Source organism: Rhinoderma darwinii, chromosome 2, assembly GCF_050947455.1.
Source record: "Rhinoderma darwinii isolate aRhiDar2 chromosome 2, aRhiDar2.hap1, whole genome shotgun sequence".
NCBI lineage: Eukaryota > Metazoa > Chordata > Amphibia > Anura > Rhinodermatidae > Rhinoderma > Rhinoderma darwinii.
The window spans coordinates 293,181,074-293,204,954 of NC_134688.1; the positions used below are offsets into that span (position 1 = coordinate 293,181,074).

At 41.9% G+C, this 23,881-nt stretch overlaps 1 protein-coding gene across 1 annotated transcript in view; it reads right to left on the reverse strand.

Moving 5' to 3' along the window:
* CNKSR1 (connector enhancer of kinase suppressor of Ras 1) overlaps nucleotides 1-23,881 on the reverse strand; it is a 98,681-nt gene that overhangs the window by 37,426 nt on the left and 37,374 nt on the right. The window contains exons 8-13 of the mRNA XM_075853459.1: nucleotides 22,592-22,660; nucleotides 21,731-22,318; nucleotides 9,814-9,866; nucleotides 7,545-7,660; nucleotides 3,693-3,799; nucleotides 3,030-3,060 (exon numbers count right to left, since the gene is read on the reverse strand). Coding sequence (XP_075709574.1) covers nucleotides 3,030-3,060; nucleotides 3,693-3,799; nucleotides 7,545-7,660; nucleotides 9,814-9,866; nucleotides 21,731-22,318; nucleotides 22,592-22,660 — 964 coding nt within the window. The remainder of the gene's footprint in view (nucleotides 1-3,029; nucleotides 3,061-3,692; nucleotides 3,800-7,544; nucleotides 7,661-9,813; nucleotides 9,867-21,730; nucleotides 22,319-22,591; nucleotides 22,661-23,881) is intronic.

The window sequence follows — 23,881 nt, forward strand, 5'->3', positions numbered from 1 at the left end:
AGTGTAATGCACTCGAGGTATAAAGGTCAGTATAAAACGGTTTAAACACTTGCAGAATTTGCCCCGTGTCTGTCTCCAACCTCCCCCTCCCCCTGAGACCATGAATGAAGTTATTGCCCCTTTGTGTCTGTGCCATTCTAGCAAGCAGCCTCTCCGCAGTCTCCCTTCTTCGTAATATTTCTGCTTAAGAAATAATCTTTTATCAGCTGTCTCCAGTTGGTGATTTCTCAACAGCGTCTGAGCCTCAACCCAATGTCTAAGTGTGTCCTCTGAACTCTCTTCCACGTGTCTCCCTTCTGTTTCTGCCACCCGTTCCATCAGACTGTCCCCCAATTGCAGAGACCTTGTTTTGATCCGCTTAATATTTTGGATGAACACTCCTCTCAGCCAGGCCTTCATGGCGTCCCATAGAACCCCTTGTGGTACCGAATCAACATTAAAAGTCAAATATTTCCCTATCAGGTCACGTATCTCCTTGCCATCCATCAATTTCAACCAAAACGCATTCAGCTTCCAGTTCCCAGAACTTCTGTCAGGCCGTTCACCCACTTCCAACGTCACTGCCACAGGGGAGTGGTCCGACAGCGCCCTCTGTAAATATTCTATTTGTGCGAAATAATACACTGCCGACGCTGAACATACGATCAGATCTACACGAGAAAGTGATTGAAACGTGGACAGGCAAACTAGTATTGGCGCAACCCTGGGTGTTTATCTCTCCAAATATCCCGTAGTCCCATTTCCACAATTAACCTTCCAAATGGTGCCATGTCCTCCCCTTGTCCCCCACCCCTCCCCCTATGAAATCTATTCATCCCCTTGTGCATCACTGCATTAAAGTCTCCCATCAGGAGTATCGGTACCTCAGGCAACGTGGGGTTTCTCCATAACTTTCTTAAGTAAAATGCAAGAATAAGGAGGAGGAATATACAGCACCACTAAAATACATTCCCAATGATATATGGTCAGTGCACTCCCACATACCATCCCTCACAGTCAGCGAAGGAAGAATGACAAACAAAAGGAACACTCCGATGTATCAGCAGACTCACCCCCCTAGAATAGGTCATATGAAAGTAGTGAAACCCATGTGTGATCCACACCCTACGCAATAAGGACACCGAACCCCTAGTAAAACGCATCTCCTGTAACCCCACTATCAGGGCATGTTGTGGTTTAACACAGTCAAAAATCACCTGGCGTTTCCTAGGCTCCCATAGTCCCCGGACATTCCAGGATATGCATTTAACCGACCCCATCCTGCATCAGAGCATAAAGACGTCTGCCACTGAGCCTAACTACTTGGACAGAGATACTGTGCCGTGTTTTTTGTCTTTTTGAGCGGGTCATCGTAGCCAAGTTGATCGGTACAGTCACCTCCAGCTTCACAGCAACCAATTCAGTAAGTATTACCCAGGTAAGGGATAAACGTGATTTTCAGGATGGGAACAGTCACACACGTCTGCCTACATCTGCTGCTAGGCCACGCCCCCACAGACGGTGAAACTTTAATTAGGCTTCGTTCACATCTGCCTCAGGGCTCCGTTCGTGGGTTCAGTCAGAGCTTTCCGTCAGGAGAACCCATGAACGGAGCCCTGACTGAAACAAACCTAAACCATAGGTTTCAGTTTGCATCACCATTGATGTCAATGGTGACGGATCCGGTGCAAATGGTTTCCATTTGTCACCGTTGTGTAAGGGTCCCGTCGTTTTTCTGGAATCATTACTGCGCTATTCATTCAGTCAAAACGACAGAACCCTTAAACAGTGAGAAACTGAAAGCATTTGCACCGGATCAGTCACCATTGACATAAATGGTGATGCAAACGGAAACCCTTGGTTTCCATTTGTTTCAGTCAGGGCTCCCTTCATGGGTTCTCCTGATGGAAAGCTCAGACGGAACCCATGAACAGAGCCCTGATGCAGATATGAACGAAGCCTTCAACTTCAATCAATCATTGCTCAAAGTCTTATTGAGCGTTGGTATTTGTGCTGACCATTTATCAGTGATTTTCAATGGGTTATTTATCCATTTTTTCAGAATAAGTTAGCTATACAGTGTGGATACCAAACCACTGGAGCCTTGTGATTTAAACATCCCAAAATTGCGCTGTCAGAGCGTGTCTTGATTTGAAGATCACGACAAAAGTGGGTTTTGGGGAGGTTATGGTTCTGCTGCAAATCTGTGAAAGAGCATAGAATATTCTGGGAGTACAAGTCACTGATCGTTTGCATACCTAAACCTGTCCATTCTCAAAGCCTTCCAGGGATGCTAAATAGGGAAGGGAAGGATGGTTCCATGAGGGCATGTCAGCTATAACGTCCTGACACGTTTGTTTTGCTATAACCCAGAATTAAAATTCGACATGGTGCAGTGGCAAAGGAGTCAACCCTTGCTGCAGGCCACAGGGTGGGAAGATTCAAATAGTGGCCCAAGTGATGTTCCGCATTTGTTTCATCAACCTGGAGAACCCATGAATAAAAAAGGTACCACAATTGCTCTGCAGCATAATACAGGAAGTAGTCAGGAAGCGCCATGTCCGCTTTGTCTTTAGCGTGCGTTAGAGTGCTGGAGGCAAGTTTAAAATAGGAAGAACCCCGTATGAGAGTCGTGGTCAGAGAATTAAGCTCCTTAAAATATTTCTGTGGTATAGGAACATCAGAGTGCTCAAAAGTGTTTAGGGATTTCGGTAGGATTATTAATTTAATCTAATTTTATTCTGCCAGCCACAGAGATCGGTAGGTTCTTCCTAGCCTTGAATTTCACCTGAACATGGGCTGCTAAGTAAGCATGTTTGTATGGAAGGGTTATGAGATTTAGTAACAATTATATCTAGGTGCTTAAAAATCAATCATTACCTTCAGGCCAGACATGAGACTTTTTTTTTTATTTTTACCAAAAAGCTAAAAGTTTACAAATTCTAAATTTTGTTCTGAATGATATGAATAAAGCGTAATAGTAATAAAGCTATTCAATGCTGAATTTTAAATAAGTGCTGAGAACCAATGATCGTAATCAATTTAATTACCTTTCTGACTTTGTGGAACTCCTTGTAAAGCCTATAATAAATATAAGAGTATAAGAATATAAAGAGAATAAAATCCAACAGTCAATTGCAAATGAAATTAAATAGTTATTTTCCAAATTTACATTTATCACCTAACCACAGAATAGGTGACATTTACCTAATAGATGGGGGCCCTGCCGCTAGGACCTGACCAATCGCAAGAATAGTAGTTCCAACTGAGTGAACCCCCAGGAGTGAGGAGTAGCTTGAATGGAGTAACGTACTCAGCAGTTTCAGTTCTTCCCATTGACTTTTAACGGAGTTGCAAAACACATGCTCGAACACTGCTCCATTCAATATCCTCATCCCTCTGGTCGAGCAATGGAGAGGAAGAGGGGCTTTGGGGCCCCCATTCTCACAATCCCAGCGGTAAGGGCCTCAGAAAATTATCACCTATCCTGTGGATGTGACAATTTTCTATTCTGGTACAACCCTTTTAAGTGAAAACATGTAGTGTAATACATAAACTAGACTAAAGTTAGAATCCTGTAGTATTCGTAAAAGAAAATTACTCAATTCTGCTTGTTACTGCGCACATTCACAATATAAAAATTGTTGCTATTGTTATAAAATATAGGATTTTGATTGCAAATACATATTACAATATTTTACGAGGCTTGATACCCTTTTGTCATTGGATGGGCGGCCACTGGTTGGTGATTTTTGCAGCTTCTTATTTACTTGGTCACTTTTAGCGCTCATTGCTGTGGTCTCTAAATTCTTGTAGGAATCTTCGAGAAAAAACAAAAACAAGTATTTTGCACTATTATTTGCCATGTCCAAAAGTAGTGTGTCACATTTTAATATAAAGTGTGTCCCTCTCACCTGGGCAATATGCATCTACCCGGAATGCAAAGCACGTTTCGCAAACTTTTTTAAAACATACATATGATTCAGACTCTTTAAAGTGCATGTTAGAAAATGGTTATCAGCAATTTCATAAGGTAATGTTCTCACTGGAATTGCTTCCTTTACAAGTGGAAAACCTACAGGGAAAGCAAATTTACTATTGTTCCCGTAAAGGAAACATGCGTAATCTATTTTACAAGTAGGACATTATACAGAATTAGGGAATTACCTTAAAGCAAATTCTCTAATATAATCTTAAAATAAATGTAACAAGAAAATACTAGCAACAGATCAGTGCAGAGGTTGCAGTCCCACACAAGCCCTGAAGAAACGGACACACAAGTTCAGTACTACAAATGTTACAAGACCCTGTTACAGCATTAACGTCTGCAAAAAAATATATATAGTTTTAAAGCATTTTTATGGCATTTTTTACTTTTGTTTTATGAAGTTTTTTAACCCTTTCCCTGCCACACTCATCGTAGAAAGGCACTTTATAAGCAAAGGATGTATCTGATCGCTACGACTTTCAGACAACCATAGTAAACGTCCATGTGACAGCTGTTAAAACAACGTCCGTCACACGCACGCATGTATTTCAATGGGGCCGTTTACACGGCCGTTGTTTAAACGGACCATGTGAAGGGTACGTTGAAAAATAGAACGTCCTATTTTCTTCTGTTTTCACAGATCCCTCTATAGACTCAAGTCTATGCGGATCCGTGAAAACGTTTTTTCACGTCCGGGTTTGCACTCGTTCGTGCGAATTTGTTCCGAATTAGAGTAGGTTGAAGTGGTAGCTACATATATTTGCAGCTCTCACTTTTAGCCCGTGTGGAGGAGGAGAGAGGGAGCCAGCAGAGCACACGCAGAAAGAGGAAGGAGAAGCAGCAGCCATCCTCCTCCTCCTGTCCCTGTATGGCTGTAGATGACCTCAGGCGAGAGGTAACTAACTTTTGTACATATTGTTACCCCCCCCCCCCCACCTATCAATCAGCGAGCTTACAAATGGGAAGGGGTCTATGTAAATAATTCTCAGAAAAGGAATCAGAAGAGTAACTTATCTTGTTCACCTAATTAGCTCCATGACCAGGACATCTACCAGCGTCCAAATCACAGCGTCATAAGTCGCACCAAGCACTTACACCACACACAAAATTCAACATAGTTTGTACATTTTATACATTTGTACATTTTATACTGTCGCTCTACTGTCTGTGCCGATCTTTAGCATAAAATCCACTGACTGCTTGTCTAGCGAAACCCATTAAATGCTACAGTCGCATGGATAATGATCATCAAGGGAGAGGAATATCTAATACATTTTACGGTTGGAAAAGATTTCCATCCGTCAGAACACAAATTGTCATCCATTGATGATCCACCATAAAACTATAGCTTCCAACTAGTTACACTAAGAAAAAAATGATTAGCTAATTTATTAGTTTAGCTCTGGGGATTGACTATTATTGATTAGGGTTAGTCTGTTCACACAATGCGGTCAATTCGTTTTATTTTACTTCAAGTTTGTATAGGGGGCTAAAAAATTATATACTGTCATAATTCCTAAGTTAATTTGCATGCACATTCTAGTGGTTTGGGCGTTTCTTTAACATAAAAAGAAATACACGCGTGGTATGTATGAACTCCTCACATCTTACAGTTTTGTACAATTAGTTTTGTTTGTACAATTCGTTTACTTGAGTATGCAGTTTAGTCACCAAATTGATTTTTCCATGCAATTTTTGCTTATAGTCACTGTGACACAGTTGCATGAAAGTGGTTTTGTGAGTAAATTATGGAGTTGTACTTTTATACACGGTGCGCTATTTGCTCTCAAAAAATTTAGATTTTGATAAGAGTAGTAGCGGGTTGCTATGTGCAGTATATGTTTTTAACACATTTGTGGATGATCCCTAAATATAGAGTTGCCTCTTTCAGCGTTTTTGATAGCACAAGCTCTTGCTGCTGTAGACTTATGTGGTATATATGAACTTTGCACACCATGATCTGCTATTTTTACATTATGTGTGTAAACCTCTGCTTGTGAGTTTTGGGCACAAACGTATGTTATAATGCATTTATATTTTAAAGAATTAGTCAAAGCTTTGTGAAGGTGGACATCAGCACATCCACACAATTGCAATTGTCAGGTTGCCGGTTTTAAAAAGGGTAACTAAACCTTTAAAAAAAACTTGACATGTTAGAAGTTTTGATCGTTTGGGGTCCAAAAACTGAGACCCCCACCGATCGTTAAAACAAACCGAAAGAAGCGCTCACATGAGCGCGGTACCACTTTATTTCGGATTGGCTTTCAGCGGAAAGCCGAGTGAGTGGTGTACGGACTCAGACTTTCTATTGAGCCCGTACACTGCTCCGAAGAAAGCCGATCAGAAACTAAGGGGCACAGTGCTCACCCCCGTTTTAGCGTTTGGTGCATGTCTTAGTACTCGGACCCCCACCGATCAAAACTTCTGACGTGTCACTACGTTTAAAAAAAGTTTAGCTACACTTTAAGGAAATATATAGGATTTAGGGGTACACTTCCGTTTTAAGATGTGAAATCCCAGTATCGCATAGGTTTCTTTTTTGCATTTTTTAGTTTAATACCAGATTTCTGGTTTCTTAGATTCTGGGGATTTTATGAAGATATCTACATGCAGACATAGGCATAAATGGTATGTAGGAACTCTGTACATATTGAAATTTTATTTTTAGGATGTGTGGTGCATTTCGTTTTCTGCTTAGGTCACACTTTAAGCCACAAATATGAATTTGTATGCATTTATGAAAAATTTGACTGATCCTAATTTGCATGACGGTGCCTGTGTGTGTAAAGTGCCAAGTGGCATATGGGGATTTCAAATGTTTTTTTATTTTGTAATTTTATTTGTACATGTCAAAAGTGTGAATATTGTCTTGGCTCAAAGAGGTGCAAAATGTCTAAAAGCTATCTTACAGTAAGTTCACAATACCGTAAGTAAACGTTTATCTCTCTTCAGTCAGAGGAAGAGAGGATTGAAATGTTAAACGGAAAGCAACGGTTCCGTTAGAATTAGCATTGATTTTAACGGTAGTTCTTTTGTTTCAGTTGCTTTCCGTTTGTCTCCATTCGCTAGGTTTTCGTTTTTCAGAACGAAAACAAAAAGATCTGCAGACTGCACTTTTGCTTCTCTTCAAAAAAAACGGAAACCTGGTGAACGGAGACAAACGGAAAGAAACTAAAACAAAAGAATTACCATTGAAATCAATGATAATTCTAACGGAACCGTTGCTTTCCGTTTAAGGTTTCGATCCTCTCTTCCTCTGATGGAAGTGGGGTATACATATACTTACAGTAGTGTGAACTTAGCCTTATGTGATAGCTCTCAGCTACCACATACAACTTCTGACTATTTGTATGAACATTTTTATACATAGAACAGTAGATTCACCTAAGGTAGTTCTAAAGGTAAATTAAAGGATGGGTTAAACAGACAAAGATACATGCATTATTGTATTTGATTAGGAGACATGCATTTTCTCCATATCATACTAGATGCTTGGTGAGCTAAACAATAAAAATAAAAAAAATGTGTTGCTAGGGGACAACTTATAATCATACCCACACTAAATATATTTTTTCACCTTCATGCCCTTGGAATTCACATTTTTGAGGAACCGAAGCATTTGTTGGATTTAAGAGGTTACTTTCAGACATTGAAGACCTCAGTACTCCAGGAGACAGGGGAACAGATAAAAGGCTGCAATTAAAAAAGGAAAAAAGTTAAACAGCTCCTTTCTACACATGTACAATAAAACACCTACAAACAAATATGTTGAATGCAAGCAAGTAAACAGGATGTGGAAGACGCAAGGAAACACAAATAAGACATACATAAATGAAAAAAAAAAAAAACAAGGCTGACAGAAGCAGACATGCCTGGGTGGAGTATTTTTTCTAGCGGTGTTACAACCATTAAGTGCACACTTTTGTGCATGAATGTGGTATTAAAGCTACGGAGTTTGAGGCCAATGGAAAAAAATCATCCCCGGTACGTAGAAAACACCAAAATATGTCCCAAAACGGTTTAAAAGGACTGGAGACAGAGGAGGTCTTTTAATAATTATAATGTATGCCTAAGGGCTCATTCAGGCTAGCGTAAAACTCGTTCGTGTGCTGTACGTGAGAATCCTGCATAGCACACTGACCCATTGATTTCAATGGGGCCATTCACACATGCAGGAGTTTTCACATATTGCATGCCCATTGCGCAAAACTCACTGCATGTCCTATATTGGTGCGTTTTTCACGCACCTACCACCCATTGAATTCAATGGGTGCGTGAAAACCACGTACCGCACACGGATGTACAACTGTGTGCGGTGCGTGATTTGCACATCAATTCAATTGAAAATATATTTTTTTAAAAAGTGCTTTTTCGAGTGCATGAATAACGCACGCCACTCGCAAAGCACACTGAAGCATAACGGACCAGATTCACGCGCGTTTTTTCACTCATGTTAATCTGATACGCTCGTGTGAATGTAGCCTAAGGTTGCAGCAGCGCAGGTAGTAAAAACCTATAAAATATGCTTTAGTAAATAAAATTATTTAATCTATATGCTTCCAAGACAAAAGTTATGACCTTATCCAAAACCATTTTTGCATTGCTCCAATACATCTAAAATGAAAAATTAAGTAACTTTGCAAATGGTTTTCATTAAAAATCTATGATTGTGTGTGTACAGCTCCTATGTTTCCATGGAAGCAGACAACAAACCAACTGTGTAGTCTGATCCTGGAATCATAAGAATTAGGGGACAGATGGAGGAAAGTATGACTGCAGGATCAGACCAGTATTTTTTGTCGACTGTACACACTAAATAATAGACTTTTTATTAAGACTATATTCAAAGATGATTAAATTAAAAAATTAACTAAAATTAAGAATTAGTTACAAAAGGTGTACAAACCTTCAGGCCCCGTTCACACAGGGTTTTTTTTTTACGCGTTTGTCTTGTTTTTTAAAGCGGTATTTACCTATTTCTTTAACAGGCAAAGGGAAAAACCATACACAAACAGTGTAAAAAAAATGTGTCCAAAAACGCGTCAGCGGTTTTTCCGTCTCCCATTGATTTCAAATGGGGTTTGAGGCAGAAAACGCTTCAAGTTAGGGCATGTCGCTTCTTTTTCCATGCTCGCAGGAAAAAACCAAAAACGCCTCCACATCCCATTGACAACAATGGGAGGTAATTTCGTCCATTTTTTGCCGCGATTACAGGGGCAAAAAAACTCAGTGTGAACAGGGCCTTAAAGTGGTTATGCCACAAGGGATATTATATTTATTTAGATGTAGCACCAAAATGTATCACCTATCCACAGGATAGATGATAAATGTATGATCGCTGGGGGCCCCACCATTGGGACCCCGCAATCTTTAACAGGGTTCCCGAACCCTGTTCTTCCTCACTGCACAATTACAGTGAGGAGGATTTTGAATGGAGCGGTGTTAATGAATGTACAATGTCGTTCCATTCTAGGTCTATGGAGCTGACGGAGACAGCCATGTGTAGCGCTCAGGTTTTTCGTTGGTCCTACAGACACTGCGCGACCGCCACTCCATTCAAAGACCTCCTTACTGCGATTGTGCGGTGAGGAGGAACGAGGTATGGGACCATGTACTAGAGATTGGTGGGGGTCCCAAGCGATCATACATTTATCACCTATCCAGAGGTGATACATTTTAATTGAGTGAGAACCCCTTTGTCAGGAATAATGAATGTTATAATTAGGAAATTATTGTCTGTAATGTCGGTCTCAGCAAAAATTCTACAGATTCATGAACACTGTAGACAAGCGGTTTTAATCATTCATTTCTAGGTGTACGGTTTCTTAAATAAGTATTTCTCCTACCTGATTGTGGATTTTGAGATAGAATCTGAGCCACTTCTTGGACGGGAGATGTCCTGAAGAAAGATGTAAAAAGAAAACTAAAAAAACAAACTGTAATAAGAGAAGTGCATTCTCTCAGAAATTCAATCTGACAGAGTGGAACCCTAGAGGTAAACTAGACAATCACTTCCATGTTACGAGTAAGGTGAGGGTTAGAAGAAAAAAAAAAAATTACCCTCACTAAACCTCAACGCAATTTGCCAGTGTTAACCACTTATGTGGCACAAGGAAGGCGCAGCAGCCGTGGGCAACTCTCACTACCATACGTTTCTTCCACAGTTGTCCCTTCGATTGCACAACCTCAAAAATGTGAACAGGTTACCACTTGACCCTTTTATATCACATTCCCCTCCTAAATGTGAATGCTGCACTTCATTTATTATTTAAAAAATTCAGCTTACTCTAAAATTATAATGGAATGCAAAATATTTGCGCAATAATGGCATTTGATGAGATCCTCTATGTCCTCCTCTGCAAAAGCATCAGAAATTAAATAGTTACAAAGATAAACTGGGCAGAAATATAATCCTGGGTATGCGGATAGTCTGAACATTCACCTTCTCTAGACAGTTCCAGCTATTAAATGGGGTCTAGAAACCCTCTTGTTTACAGTCAGACTGAAATCCTGTTCTGATCATGTGCTGCTCACACAGGACACAGTTTGTCAATATTAACCCCTTAAGGACGCAGCCTAGTTTGGGCCTTAAGGCTCAGAGCCCATTTTTCAAATCTGACATATTTCACTTTATGTGGTAATAACGTGGGAATGCTTAAACCTACCCAAGCGATTCTGAGATTGTTTTTTCGTGACACATTGGGCTTCATGTTCATGGTAAAATTTGGTCGATATATTCAGTGTTTATTGGTGAAAAATTTCAAAATTTAGAGAAATTTTTGAAAAAATTGCATTTTTCAGAATTTAAATGCATCTGCTTGTAAAACAGACGGTTATACCACCCAAAATAGTCACTACTTCACATTTCCCATGTGTCTACTTTAGATTGGCATCGTTTTTTGAACATTCTTTTATTTTTCTTGGACGTTACAAGGCTTAGAACATAAACAGCAATTTCTCATATTTTTAAGAAAATGTCAAATGCCTTTTATTTAAGGTACCTGTTCAGTTCTGAAGTGGCTTTGAGGGGCCTATGTATTAGAAACCCTGATAAAACACCCCATTTTAAAAACTAGACCCCTCAAAGTATTCAAAACAGCATTTAGAACGTTTTTTAACCCTTCAGGCATTTCACAGGAATTAAAGCAAAGTGGAGGTGAACTTTGCAAATTTCATTTTTCTTGCGGAATTTCAATTTTATTCATTTTTTTTTCTGTAACACAGAAGGTTTTACCAGAGAAACACTACTAAATATGTATTTTTCCAGATTCTGCAGTTTTTAGAAATGTCCCACATGTGGCCCTACTGCGCTCGTGGACTAAAACACAAGCCCTATAAGCAAAGAAGCACCTAGTGCATTTTGAGTCCTCTTTTTTATTAGAATATATTTTAGGCAGCATGCCGGGTTTGAAGAGGTGTTGAGGTGCCAAAACAGTAGGAATCCCCCAATAGTGACCCCATTTTGGAAACTACACCCCTCAAGGAATTCATTTATGGTTGTTGTTACCATTTTGACCGCACAGTTTTTTCACAGCACCTATTTCAATTGGGCTGTGACATTAAAAAAATGACATTTTTTCCAATAAGATGTAATTTTTTATCAAAATTTCTTATTTTCACAGGGAACAAAATACCCATTTGGTTGCCCAATTTGTCCTTAGTGTGGCAATACCCCATTTGTGGTGATAAACTGCCGTTTGGGCCCATGGGAGGCCTCAGAAGGAAAGGAGCGCTGTGTGTTCTTTGGAGTCCAGATTTTGCTGGATTGGTTTTCGGGTGCCATGTCGCATTTGCCGAGCCTCAGGGGTATCAAAGCAATGGAAACCCACCAAAAGTGACCCCATTTTGGAAACTACACCCCTCAAGGAATTAATTTATGGTTGTTAGCATTTTGAGCACACAGTTTTTTCACAGCACCTATTTCAATTGGGCTGTGACATTAAAAAAATGACATTTTTTCCAATAAGATGTAATTTTTTATCAAAATTTCTTATTTTCACAGGGAACAAAATGCTCAATTTTGTTGCCCAATTTCTCCTGAGTGCAGCAATACCCCATTTGTGGCAATAAACTGCCGTTTGGCCCCATGGGAGGCCTCAGAAGGGAAGGAGCGCTGTGTGTTCTTTGGAGTCCAGATTTTGCTGGATTGGTTTTCGGCTGCCATGTCGCATTTGCAGAGCCCCAGAGCTATCAAAGCAATAGAAACCAATCACAAATGACCCCATTTTGGAAATTACACCCCTCAAGGAATTCATTTATGGGTAATGTAACCATTTAGACCCCATAGTTTCTTCACAGAACTTATTTGAATTGGGCTGGGAATTAAATAAATATTTATTTTTTCCAATAATATGTCATTTTAGCTCAAAAATTCTTATTTTCACAAGAAACAAAATACCCCATTTGTTCTGAGTGCCGCAATACCCCATTTGTTGTGATAAAGTGCCGTTTGGGCCCATGGGAGGGCTCAGAAGGAAAGGACCACCATTTGGCCTACTGGGGATTTTCTAGTGTGAAGTCATGTATGCAGAAGCACCTGAGGTACCAGTACAGTTGAAACCCGCAAGAAGTGACCCCGTTTTAAAAACTACACCCTTAAGGCATTCATCTAGAGGTGTAGTGAGCATTTTGACCGGAGACCTACACCCCATAAACTGTAATGTGGGTTCTCCCGGGTATGGCAATACCCTACATGTGGCTGTTATCAGCTGCCTGGGCACACAGCAGGGCCCAGAGGGGAAAGACGAGGGGGGATAAGCTGTGCGGAGGGCATCGGGGTAAGTAAAACTGGGGTAAATTATAAACCAAGGGATGTATGATAAATTTTAAAACACTTTCATACAGAGCTCTGGTTATTCGGGACACGTGTCACATTGATATATTGTGTAATCCCTTATCGCCCTCTTATAGCAGACTTTGCACCTCTTGACTTTTTCCCTTCTTGCCAGTTTGGGGAACTTCCCCTGGAAAGTGTTGCCGCCCTGGTACGATGCGTGTGGCCCCACTTCCAGAAGTACTGGGTGCCCCCCCTTCTTGGTCCCTAAAGATTAGGTTCTTGATAATCACCTCTTGAAATTCCAGGAAAGTTCCCGTCTGGCCTGCACATCGACGTAGCACGTACGCATTGTACAAAGCCATCTGTATGATGTGCACGGCCAGCTTCTTATACCACACCGCATAGCGCTGTAGGGCTTCAGGGCTTGATCTTACAAGTCCATCCCTCCCATGTACCTATTGTAGTCCAGGATGCATCCTGGTTTGGGGGTGGCCTTTCCTTCATATATCCTAAACCTGTAGGTATACCCTGATGCACTCTCGCAGCTTATACATCTTCACGCCATACCTTGCCCTCTTACCCGGCAGGTACTCGCGGAATTGAACCCTCCCTTTAAAATGTACCAGGGACTCATCAATAGAAATACACTTCTCGGGGGGGAATGCTTGGGAAAACCGGGCACTGAAACGGTCTAATAGGGGTCTCTGTTTATACAAACGGTCAAAACTGGGGTAATCTCGGGGTGGGCACGGCTCATTTATTTATTTTTTTAGGTTCCAGTTCAGTTCTGAAGTTGCTTTGAGGGGCCCATATATTAGAAACCCCTATGAAATACCCCATTTTAGAAACTAGACCCCTCAAAGTATTCACAACAGCATTTAGAAAGTTTATGAACCCTTTAGGTGTTTCACAAAAATTTAGAGCAAAGTAGAGGTGAAATTGAAATTTTTTTTTTTGTCAGAAAATCCTCTTTATACCATTTTTTTTATAACACTAAAGGATTTATCAGAGAAACGCAAATTAATACGTATTGCCCAGATTCTGCAGTTTTTAGAAATATCCCACATGTGGCCCTCTGGCGGTAATGGACTGAAGCGCCGGCCTCCGAAGCAAAGGCGCACCTAGTGGATTTTGAGGCCTCTTTTTTATTAGGCACCATGTCCGGTTTGAAGAGGTCTTGTGGTGCCAAAACATTGGGAACCAACCAAAAGTGACCCCAATTTGGAAACTAGACCCCTTGAGGAATCCATTGTAGTTTTCTTGGGGTGCATGCAGCTTTTTGATCAGTTTTTATTCTATTTTTAGGTGGCGTGGTGACTAAAAAACAGCAATTCTACTATTGTTTTTTTATTCTTTTTTTTTTACAGCGTTCACCGTGCGCTATAAATAAAATATTCACTTTATTCTGCGGGGCGAAACGATTACGGCGATACCAGATGTTTATAGTTTTTTTTTATGTCTTATGGCGTTTGCACAATAAAATACGTTTTGTAAACAATCATTCACTTTTTGTGTTACCTTATTCTAAGAGCCGGAACGTTTTTATTTTTCAATCAATAAAGCCGTGCGAGGACTTTTTTTTTGCGTAACGAACTGTAGTTTCGATCAGTAAGTGACCAAACAATTGTGATTGTGGTACGGTTTATTATTATTTTATTTTACGGCGTTCATCGTGCGGGATAAATAATGAAATAATTTTGTAGTTCAGGCCGTTACGGACGCGGTGATACCAATTATGTATAGTTTATTTGTTTGTTTATATATTTTTATTAATAATAAATGACTGATAAGGGAAAAGGGGGGATTTTTACTTTTAAATCTTTTATTTTCTTATTTTTACACATCTTTTTTTAACTTTTTTTTAACTTTATTACTTTGTCCCACTAGGGGACTTGAGGGCAGGAGGCCCTGATCGCTATTCTAATACACTGCACTACATGCGTAGTGCAGTGTATTAGAACTGTCAGCTACTCACTGACAGCAAGCATAGTGGGTCCTGACGTTGTCAGGACCCACTAGGCTTCCGTCTATGGCATAGTCACCATCGCCGGCCGCTATCGCGTAGCAGGCCGGCGATGGCAGCTTAACCCCTAAAAAGCCGCGATCTCTATAGAACGCGGCTTTTAAGGGGTTAATCAGCGGGGACACAGCGATCGGTCCCCGCTGTAGGAGCTGTGACAGCTGCTGAACAAGACAGCAGCGTCACAGCTCCTGTATGTGTCGGGAGGACGGCCGAAACGGCCGTTACTCCCGTGACGTACTATTACGGCATGGAGCGCGAACGATACAGCTGCCATGACGTAATAGTACGTCAAGGAGCGGGAAGGGGTTAAGGAGACGTTGACACACTTTTAGTGTGAAAGCCATTTATAGGGCTCAGACGACACAAATTTATTTAAAACGTCTGATCACAGTGATAATTACTTTATAAATGGGAAAAAATTATCAGATCTACTCATCAGCTGCCTGCTAATCTTCCCCCCCCCCCCCCCAAACTAATAACATGCCATCTGTAATGGTGATCTGAAAGGACACCATGTTAGAGGTAACAGTGGGGATTTGAATAATTGGTAGGTCTACCCAACAAGCACAAAATCCTAAAAGGGTTGTCTCACGACGATAACTCCTGTCCATGTGCCCTATTAAATATATGAATGTCATAGAGGGGGTCCCCCTCTATGTGCAAGAAACATAGCTCTGGTGGACCACATGGACAGCCATTCATTTAAGTGCTCGGCGCGTTAGGCTACAGCTCTCCTGCAGCGGTCGTAGCATCTTTAGAAACAGTGTGAACACAGACCTAACTGTGGGAAAATAAGAATCCAACAATACGGCAAACAAGCTCACCTATTTGCAAACATGTTTCACATGGACTGGCACTAGAGGGGCAGAAGGAAGGGGTGGATGCCTCCAAGGACACATAGAATACATTTTTACTTTGCAGTCACAAAACATGTGACATAACAGGACCAAGGGAGATGAGAATATAAATTTAAGTAATCTTAGTGCCTTTTTATTTTGTTGTTTTTCTTTTAAAATTAGTATATTTTCATGAGCAGAAATTGCAGTTTGAATTCCTTATTGAAATGTACAGTAGGGTGAAGGAGGAAGGTAGGAAACAGGTTAAACAATGGTGAAAGACTTTTCAATCCGCCCCTCTGACCAAAGGGAGGTTAAAAGGAATATAGACGAATACGGCTAAAAGCCTCAGTACATGAAAAAAAGAAGGGGACACCACCTAAAGAGAAAATATGTATTCCTTGAAGTCAGTGGCGGACACAGACTGCAAAAGGCCCCTGTGCAGATAATGTGCCAGGGCCCCCCCCCCCCCCCACCCCGCAAACTTCTCATGGCCGACGGTCCGCTTTCAGCTGCATCGCTGGGTCTCCTAAGTGACCCAACAATGCAGCACTAGCAGCCGGGGCGTCACTAAGGCTGGGTTCACACACACACTATTTACGGACGTAATTTGGGCGTTTTAGCATTGAATTACATCCGAAAATGCGGCTCAAAAGCGTCGGAAAACATCTGCCCATTCATTTGAATGGGTCTTACGATGTTCTGTGCCGATGGTCATTTTTTTTTACGCGCCGCTGTCGAAAGGCGGCGCGTAAAAAACTGCCTGTCACTTCTTCAGATGTAAATGGAGCCGTTTTCCATGGACTCCATGGAAAACCAGCTTCAATTACTTCCGTAGTGGACGCAGCAAAAGACGCCTGCACATGCCATTACGGCTGAAATTACGGTGCTGTTTTCTCCTGAAAACAGCACAGTAATTTCAGCCGTAACAGACGCTGCCGTGTGAACATACCCTCAGGGCTTAAAATGTCCGGGAAATAGCCCCAATACATATGTGTCCGCCCCAAAAAAAAGTGTGTGTATAGGAGACAGCATAGCATATCTATAGCACTACGACCCTATAAACTATGGATAGGATTAGATACAGTGGCTGAGCAGACAGTATCACACATGATAGGATTAGATACAGTGGCTCAGAAGGCAGTATCACACATGATAGGATTAGATACACAGCTCAGCAGACAGTATCACACATGATAGGATTAGATACAGTGGCCCAGCAGACAGTATCACACATGATAGGATTAGATACAGTGGCTCAGCAGACAGTACCACACATGATAGGATTAGATACAGTGGCTCAGCAGACAGTACCACACATGATAGGATTAGATACAGTGGCTCAGCAGACAGTATCACACATGATAGGATTAGATACAGTGGCTCAGCAGACAGTACCACACATTATAGGATTAGATACAGTGGCTCAGCAGACAGTATCACACATGATAGGATTAGATACAGTGGCTCAGCAGACAGTATCACACATGATCGGATTAGATATAGGGCCCAGCACAGTATCATACATGATTGGATTAGATACACAGCTCAGCAGACTGTATCACACATGATAGGATTAGATACAGGGCCCAGCTCGCTGACATTGCGGCTCCAGCGCTGGACCCAGGAAAGGTAAGAATAATAATTTTGCTTCTTTATGTGTTACTGATTATTTTTGTGTGTTTGTGTTTTTTTTACAGGTTCGGTTGTTGGACTTCGGATACGAGGACTTCAATGACGGTGTTTTTTTTATTCTCAATAAAATGGTTAATGAGGGTTGTGTTTTTATTTCAATAAAAAAAATTTCTATGTGCTTGTATCTTTTTAAACTTTATTATCACCGCCTTAGTAATGGCCGCTGGCTGATTGACAACCTCCATTACTAAGGCGAGGCTTAATGTTAGCCGGTGCAGAGTCTACACTAACCCCCATTATTACCCCGGTACCCACCGCCACCAGGGGTACTGGGAAGAGCCGGGTACAAACCAGTACCCGACCAGCTGTAGTGACGGGCAGGCACCGGGGTGGCCGCAGGCTGGTAGTATTAGGCTGGGGAAGGCCAAAAACAGTGGCCCTTCCCACCCTTGTAATGCTGCCTGCTGCTGCTGTGTTGTATCTGGCTGGTTATGAAAATTGGGGGGGACCCGACATCGTTCTTTCCAATTATTTTTTAAATGACGTGGCGTCCCCCCCATTTTCATAACCAGCCAGATACAATAAAGCAGCAGCAGCCTAGCATCACCAGGGTAGGAAGGGCCACTGTATCTGGCCTTTCCCCTCCTGATAATACCAGCCTGCGGCCACCCCAGTGGCCGACCATCACTACAGATGGTCAGGTACTGGATCGTACCCGGCTCTTCCCAGCACCCCTGGTGGCGGTGGGTACCGGGGTAATAAAGGGGGTTAGTGTTAGCCTCTGCACCGGCTAACACTAAGCCATGCCTTAGCAATGGATGCTGTCAATCAGCCGGCGGCCATTACTAAGGCGGTAGTAATATAGTTTAAAAAAAACCACAAAGACATAGAAAAAATATTTTATTGAAATAAAAAAAAAAAACACAACCCTCATTAACCATTTTATTAATAAAAAAAAAAGCTGTCATCGAAGTAGTCCTGGAATCCGCCGTAGTCCAACGACCGAACCTGTAAGAAAACACACAAAAAATGATTAGTAACACATGTGTTAGGGTATGTGCACACACACTAATTACGTCCGGAATTGACGGACGTATTTCGGCCGCAAGTACCGGACCGAACACACTGCAGGGAGCCGGGCTCCTAGCATCATAGTTATGTACGACGCTAGGAGTCCCTGCCTCGCTGCCGGACAACTGTCCGGTACTGAAAACATGATTACAGTACAGGACAGTTGTCCTGCAGCGAGGCAGGGACTCCTAGCGTCGTACATAAGTACGACGCTAGGAGCCCGGCTCCCTGCAGTGTGTTCGGTCCGGTACTTGCGGCCGAAATACATCCGTCACTTACGGACGTAATTAGTGTCTGTGCACATACCCTAAGGCTTAGATACAGGGCCCATGTGTGATACTGTCTGTGGGACCCTGTATCTAAGCCTACCACAAGGTAGGCTTAGATACAGGGTCCAGCAGACAGTAATCTTATACAGTATAAGATTACTGTGTGCTGGGGCCCTGTATCTAAACCTACAGTGTGGTAGGCTTAGATACAGGGCCCAGCAGACAGGATCACGCATGGGCCATGTATCTAAGCCTACCATGTGATTGGCTTAGATACAGGGCCCAGCAGACAGCATCACACAATCTGTGATCCTGTCTCATGGGCCCCCTAAGCCTGCTACATCGTAGGCTTAGGGGTTGTGCAGTCCCTAAACATTGATGGCCTATCCTCAGGATAGGCCATCAATAGCTGATGTGTCGCCCGGGACCCGCAAATCAGCTGTTTTGAAGGGGCCGCAGCACTCGTACGAGAGCTGCTTCCCCTTCATTTCACTACTCGCCCACACTGTGAATCGCCGAAACCGATTCACAGTGTGACCGGAATGAAGTGACAGGAATGAAGGGGAGCAGCTCTCGTACGAGTGCTGCGGCCCCTTCAAAACAGCTGATTGGCGGGTCCCAGGAGTCGGACCCCGCCAGTCAGGGCTATCTTACCTTCCTCTTCGGCCGCGGCGGGAGTTCTGTAGTCTCGATGCTGTGCGCGGCGGCATAGCGCTGTGACGTCATGCGCTGCGCACAGCGCCTGACGTCAGGACCTCCGCTGCGATCCGGAACCAGGAAGGTAAGTAAAGTATGTTACTATAGTAACAGGGGCCCGCGGCCCGAGTTACTATAGTAACTTTTTATTGATGTGGTGCGGGGGGCCGTGGGCCCCCCTGGCTTCGGGGCCCGGTCGCAATTGCGACCGCTGCGACCCCTATAGCTACGCCAGTGGTCCACGGGCCTCTGTCTCAGTCCTCAGCATCGCGCAGCTGAGAACTGAGTCGGCCAGCAGAGGAACGGGCCCCCTTCCCACGCGGGGCCCTTGTGCAGCTGCACCGGCTGCACATGCGGTATGTCCGCCCCTGCTTGAAGTAAAGTCTTCAGAATAGGGACTATTCTGAAGACTTTCAACTATTTATAATCACACGTACAGTAGGGCACCAAGCTAAAAAGAAAATCACTTGGGCTGCTTTATCCAAAAATTAAGGAGCCAAAATTAAATTTTTGGGTAGCCAAATTAAAAATGAATATGACTACATGTAAAATAAGAAACACATATATACTGGACAGTGGGAGTGACTGACTGTAGCGTATACACTAGACCTATCGAAGCATTTACAGGAAACTATATGCTTCTGAAGCGGTCACTAGAGGAAAAGCACTGTATGCAGTAAGCTTTCATGCTCCGTATAGTGGCAGCTGAAGACAGCTAGACTGCTAGGTTTTAAATAGGTCTATGCAGCAGTGCTCCAAGCTACGAAAAAACTATTTGGCTCCAAAATCTAAAAGCCAAATTATATATTCTTTATTCGCACTTGCGACCATGTTATACACCATCTGGATCCACGGATAAAGTATGTCCCAATTTAGAAAAAATACGGGAAGCTCGTTGGTGTTACTGGGTCTGGGCATTCACAGTATGACGTTTACATTAAAATGTGTGGCCAGAATAATATTAGTATATCTCGACTGGATTAGAGGGGAAAAAAAGTATTTATACGTATATGTAGTAGTGCTGATTTAGCACTGTTTCGCGTTCAGCTTTTCCCTGCTCAGCGGCACACCAGCCAACTGCACAGCCATGTGGAAGACCGTCAATGTACAGGGAAAACTTAAAAAGGGTAGGCAACTATAAATCAGCCCCTGCATCCTGGGGATCGGTGGGGGTCCCAAAGGTCTGAGCCTCGCTGATCATAAAGCGGTGGCATATTATAGTGATAAGGACTGAATAATGAAATCACTTCATAATATGGGAATAACACTTTCAAATTGAAATTATTACCCTTATTTTAGCCACACACACATTTATTACCTATCCTATGGCAATTTCTTGTAAATTTCTGCAGGACAACTTCTAGGTACTTCAATTCAATTCCAGCAAAAGCAAGGGCAGATATACCTTATGAGCGGTTACGCAAGGATCCAAAAGTCTAGGGGGCCCACAGCCATCTCGGCACTTCCATGTGTGATTGCACTAATAATTCCCATTGCTTACAATAATTGGTGGATCGGCACGCCAGTAAAGGATTTTTAAAAAGCCATGACTGATTTACTTTATGGGATTTCTAATCTCAAACCTCTATTATATTCTATCATAATTCTAAGCAGTGCCAAGCAATCACAACAGAACATGCTATCTTGTAGGCTCACTTTAGTTTAATCTCAAACTACCGTGGTTTGGAAGAGGTTTATTCGATAGTAGATTCCTTTCATAACAAGGGTGACTAGAAAACCTCATTACGGGAGCCACAACAACTAGATGCCGTTCATTCTATGATTAAAAGGGGTGTTCCATGCATGTTAATGAGAGAATTGGGGAAGGTAACTGCTGGCCGAATGATTGCTTAGACGAGAGTCAACTTATATCTATGGCCATATTGATAGCGCCAGTACTAGGGCATAGAGGTTCACCAAATTCTTACAGATGCATAATACAGAGAACTTGAGAACATGGAGAACAGATAGTTTCTATCACAACCATGCTTCTACATACTAGAAATGTTAACTTGTTAGGGCCCTCTTACACCGGCCGAAGCTACGAGCGCTGATCAACGAGACATCGTTGATCGGCGCTCGTTTGCTCATGTCACACGGAGCTATGGATTGGGACAAGCGGTCGTTACGCTGATCGCTCATCCCCATACATCATCATGTCGGCAGCGCGCCTCCCGGTTTAAAATGTTAGGTCAATCCATTTAACCGTAAAACATACTAAAAACGGGCCTACTGTTCTCAGTCAATGGGAGTTCTAGTTAGATGCCAAAAAACATGCGCCAAAAAACACGTGGAAAAAAATCTAACACCTGTATTTTAAAAAGTGATTTACACAAACACGTATACAAGTCATATTTTTTTAGCGCCGTGTGAACATAAGTCATACAAAACAGTAATGGGTTTTCAGAAGATAGTCCAATAACAAAAGAAATATTAAATAGAATAAAATTTACCAACCTTTAAATCTTGAGGATTCAACTCTAGACAAATTTGTGAAATAGGAGAAAGGGTCTTGGCATATATGGTTGAAGACATCGTATTTTGGAAACCTAATTGTTCACTACATGGATGAATGGATGCAGAATGGAAAACAGAGGAGGCAGGAGGTTTGCAATGTGATGACGCGCCCGTACTTGGCCAGGTATGATGGATCTGTGAGAACTCACTAGACTGATGTTGATTTGTTTTAGGTAAGTGTTTACTGGAGGGAGCGGATGTTTCCAACTGTTCCAATGATGCAGTAACTTTAGCCTCTGGTTGTAAAGTTAATATAGGATTGCTTGTCAGTATGGTTGGTGAACTGTATGCTGGCAGAAGGCTTTTGTGTGTGATCAAGGAGGCACCATGTAGTTCAGTTGGGGAAGAAGGTATATTTGGCAAGCCTGAGGCACTGCGTGATAACGACGTGCGTGTTCCACGAACTTTCTTTTTGTTTGGAGGTACAGAAGATTTAGACTGGGAGATGGTTACTTTCTTCAAAACAATATCCACACAGTTTGATCTTTCCTGTAGTTTATGCACCAGGTTTTTCGGTGTCCATCCAACCTAGGAACAAAGTCCATGTTGTTAAATTTAATAAGAAATCATACAAGAGCACAAAATGGCTGCAGGAGCAAAATAACATGTTTGCTAAGCTAACTGGATAATTTTCAGCCACATCTAACGTACAGCCTCATCACTGACCGACGAATGTAAACTATAATTAAATTTGAAAACATCTTATTCACGTTGTGAATTTCATTTTGGGTTATTACCTAGACTAGACTACGAAGGTATTACATTTTCAAAATTTGGCAAAATGCAGATTTCACGACTTACCACCACCTGGTCATTCACTTTTACGATCTCGTCTCCTGGAAAGATTTGGCCACAACGTTGTGCCGGAGACTGAGTAGAAAAAGAATACAATTAATTAAAGGATTTAGAAAATATTAACAGAGTAAAAGAAAACCTATAGTACAGTGAAATAAAGAAAATGAAAAAATTTGCTAATTTGCTTAACTTTTTATGAGAGATAAGGAGATCGAGAGAGAGATATATATATATATATATATATATAGCAAAAGAGAAGGCAGCAGCACTCACACAGAAATCATTGACCAGGTGCCCAGCAAAACGTCCCGATCCTCGGACGGAATGTAAGATATAGAAAAAGAAAATTTGCAGCACTCCAATATGAAAAAAATTTTCAATCCTACAATAGGCTTGATAAAGATCCTATTGTAGGATTGAAACGTTGCTGTTGTATCTGGAGTGAATAAACTACCATTTTTTTCATATTGGAGTGCTGCAAATTTTCTTTTTATATTATATATATATATATATATATATATATATATATACACACATACACATACATATATAAAATGGATTTCTGTTGTCTATTCTTTATGCATGGCCAAACGACTAGACCAATCTGCACCGAATTTGGCACATAAGTAAATCACGCACTCCGGAAGGTTTTAGACCAGGTTTCAGCTCTCTAGGATCTACCGTTCTTGACGTATTCACAAAAGCAAATATGACACCACTGGCTTCCACATCAAGGACCTTCCTCCATAAATCTCTCAGTTTTTCCTTTTTATAAGTGTTTTGTCAGTCGCTTGTAATAATACAATATTTTCACAGTATGTTATCCATATTGGGACCAACCAGAAAATCCACCGTGACCAGTGTAACGACGTAAAAATCGTCCGGTATCGCGGACCACAATTACGGTCCGTAGTTACGTACCCATTGACTTCTATTGTCCACGGACACCTTCCCGTTTATTTACGGGAAGGTGTTCTGGCCGTAGAAGCATACTGCAAAAGATAGGACACATCCTATCTTTTGCTTTTTACGGGCCATGCTTCCATACCTTATACGGGAGCACGGGCCAAAAATGCGGGTGGTTGTCAGCGTCCGGCTGTGCCTGTAATCGTAGCCCGCGATCACGGGCACAGCCGTGTGCATGAGGCCTTACAAAGTGCATTAGTGTTTTTAAACTTTGTATAAAGTGCACATAGCGCATATCGCTTTCGGCACGAACTGCACATACGCGGACTTGCGCATTAGAATTGAATATAGTCCGTCTAATTTGGTATTAATCTTCATCTGCTGCGTTTG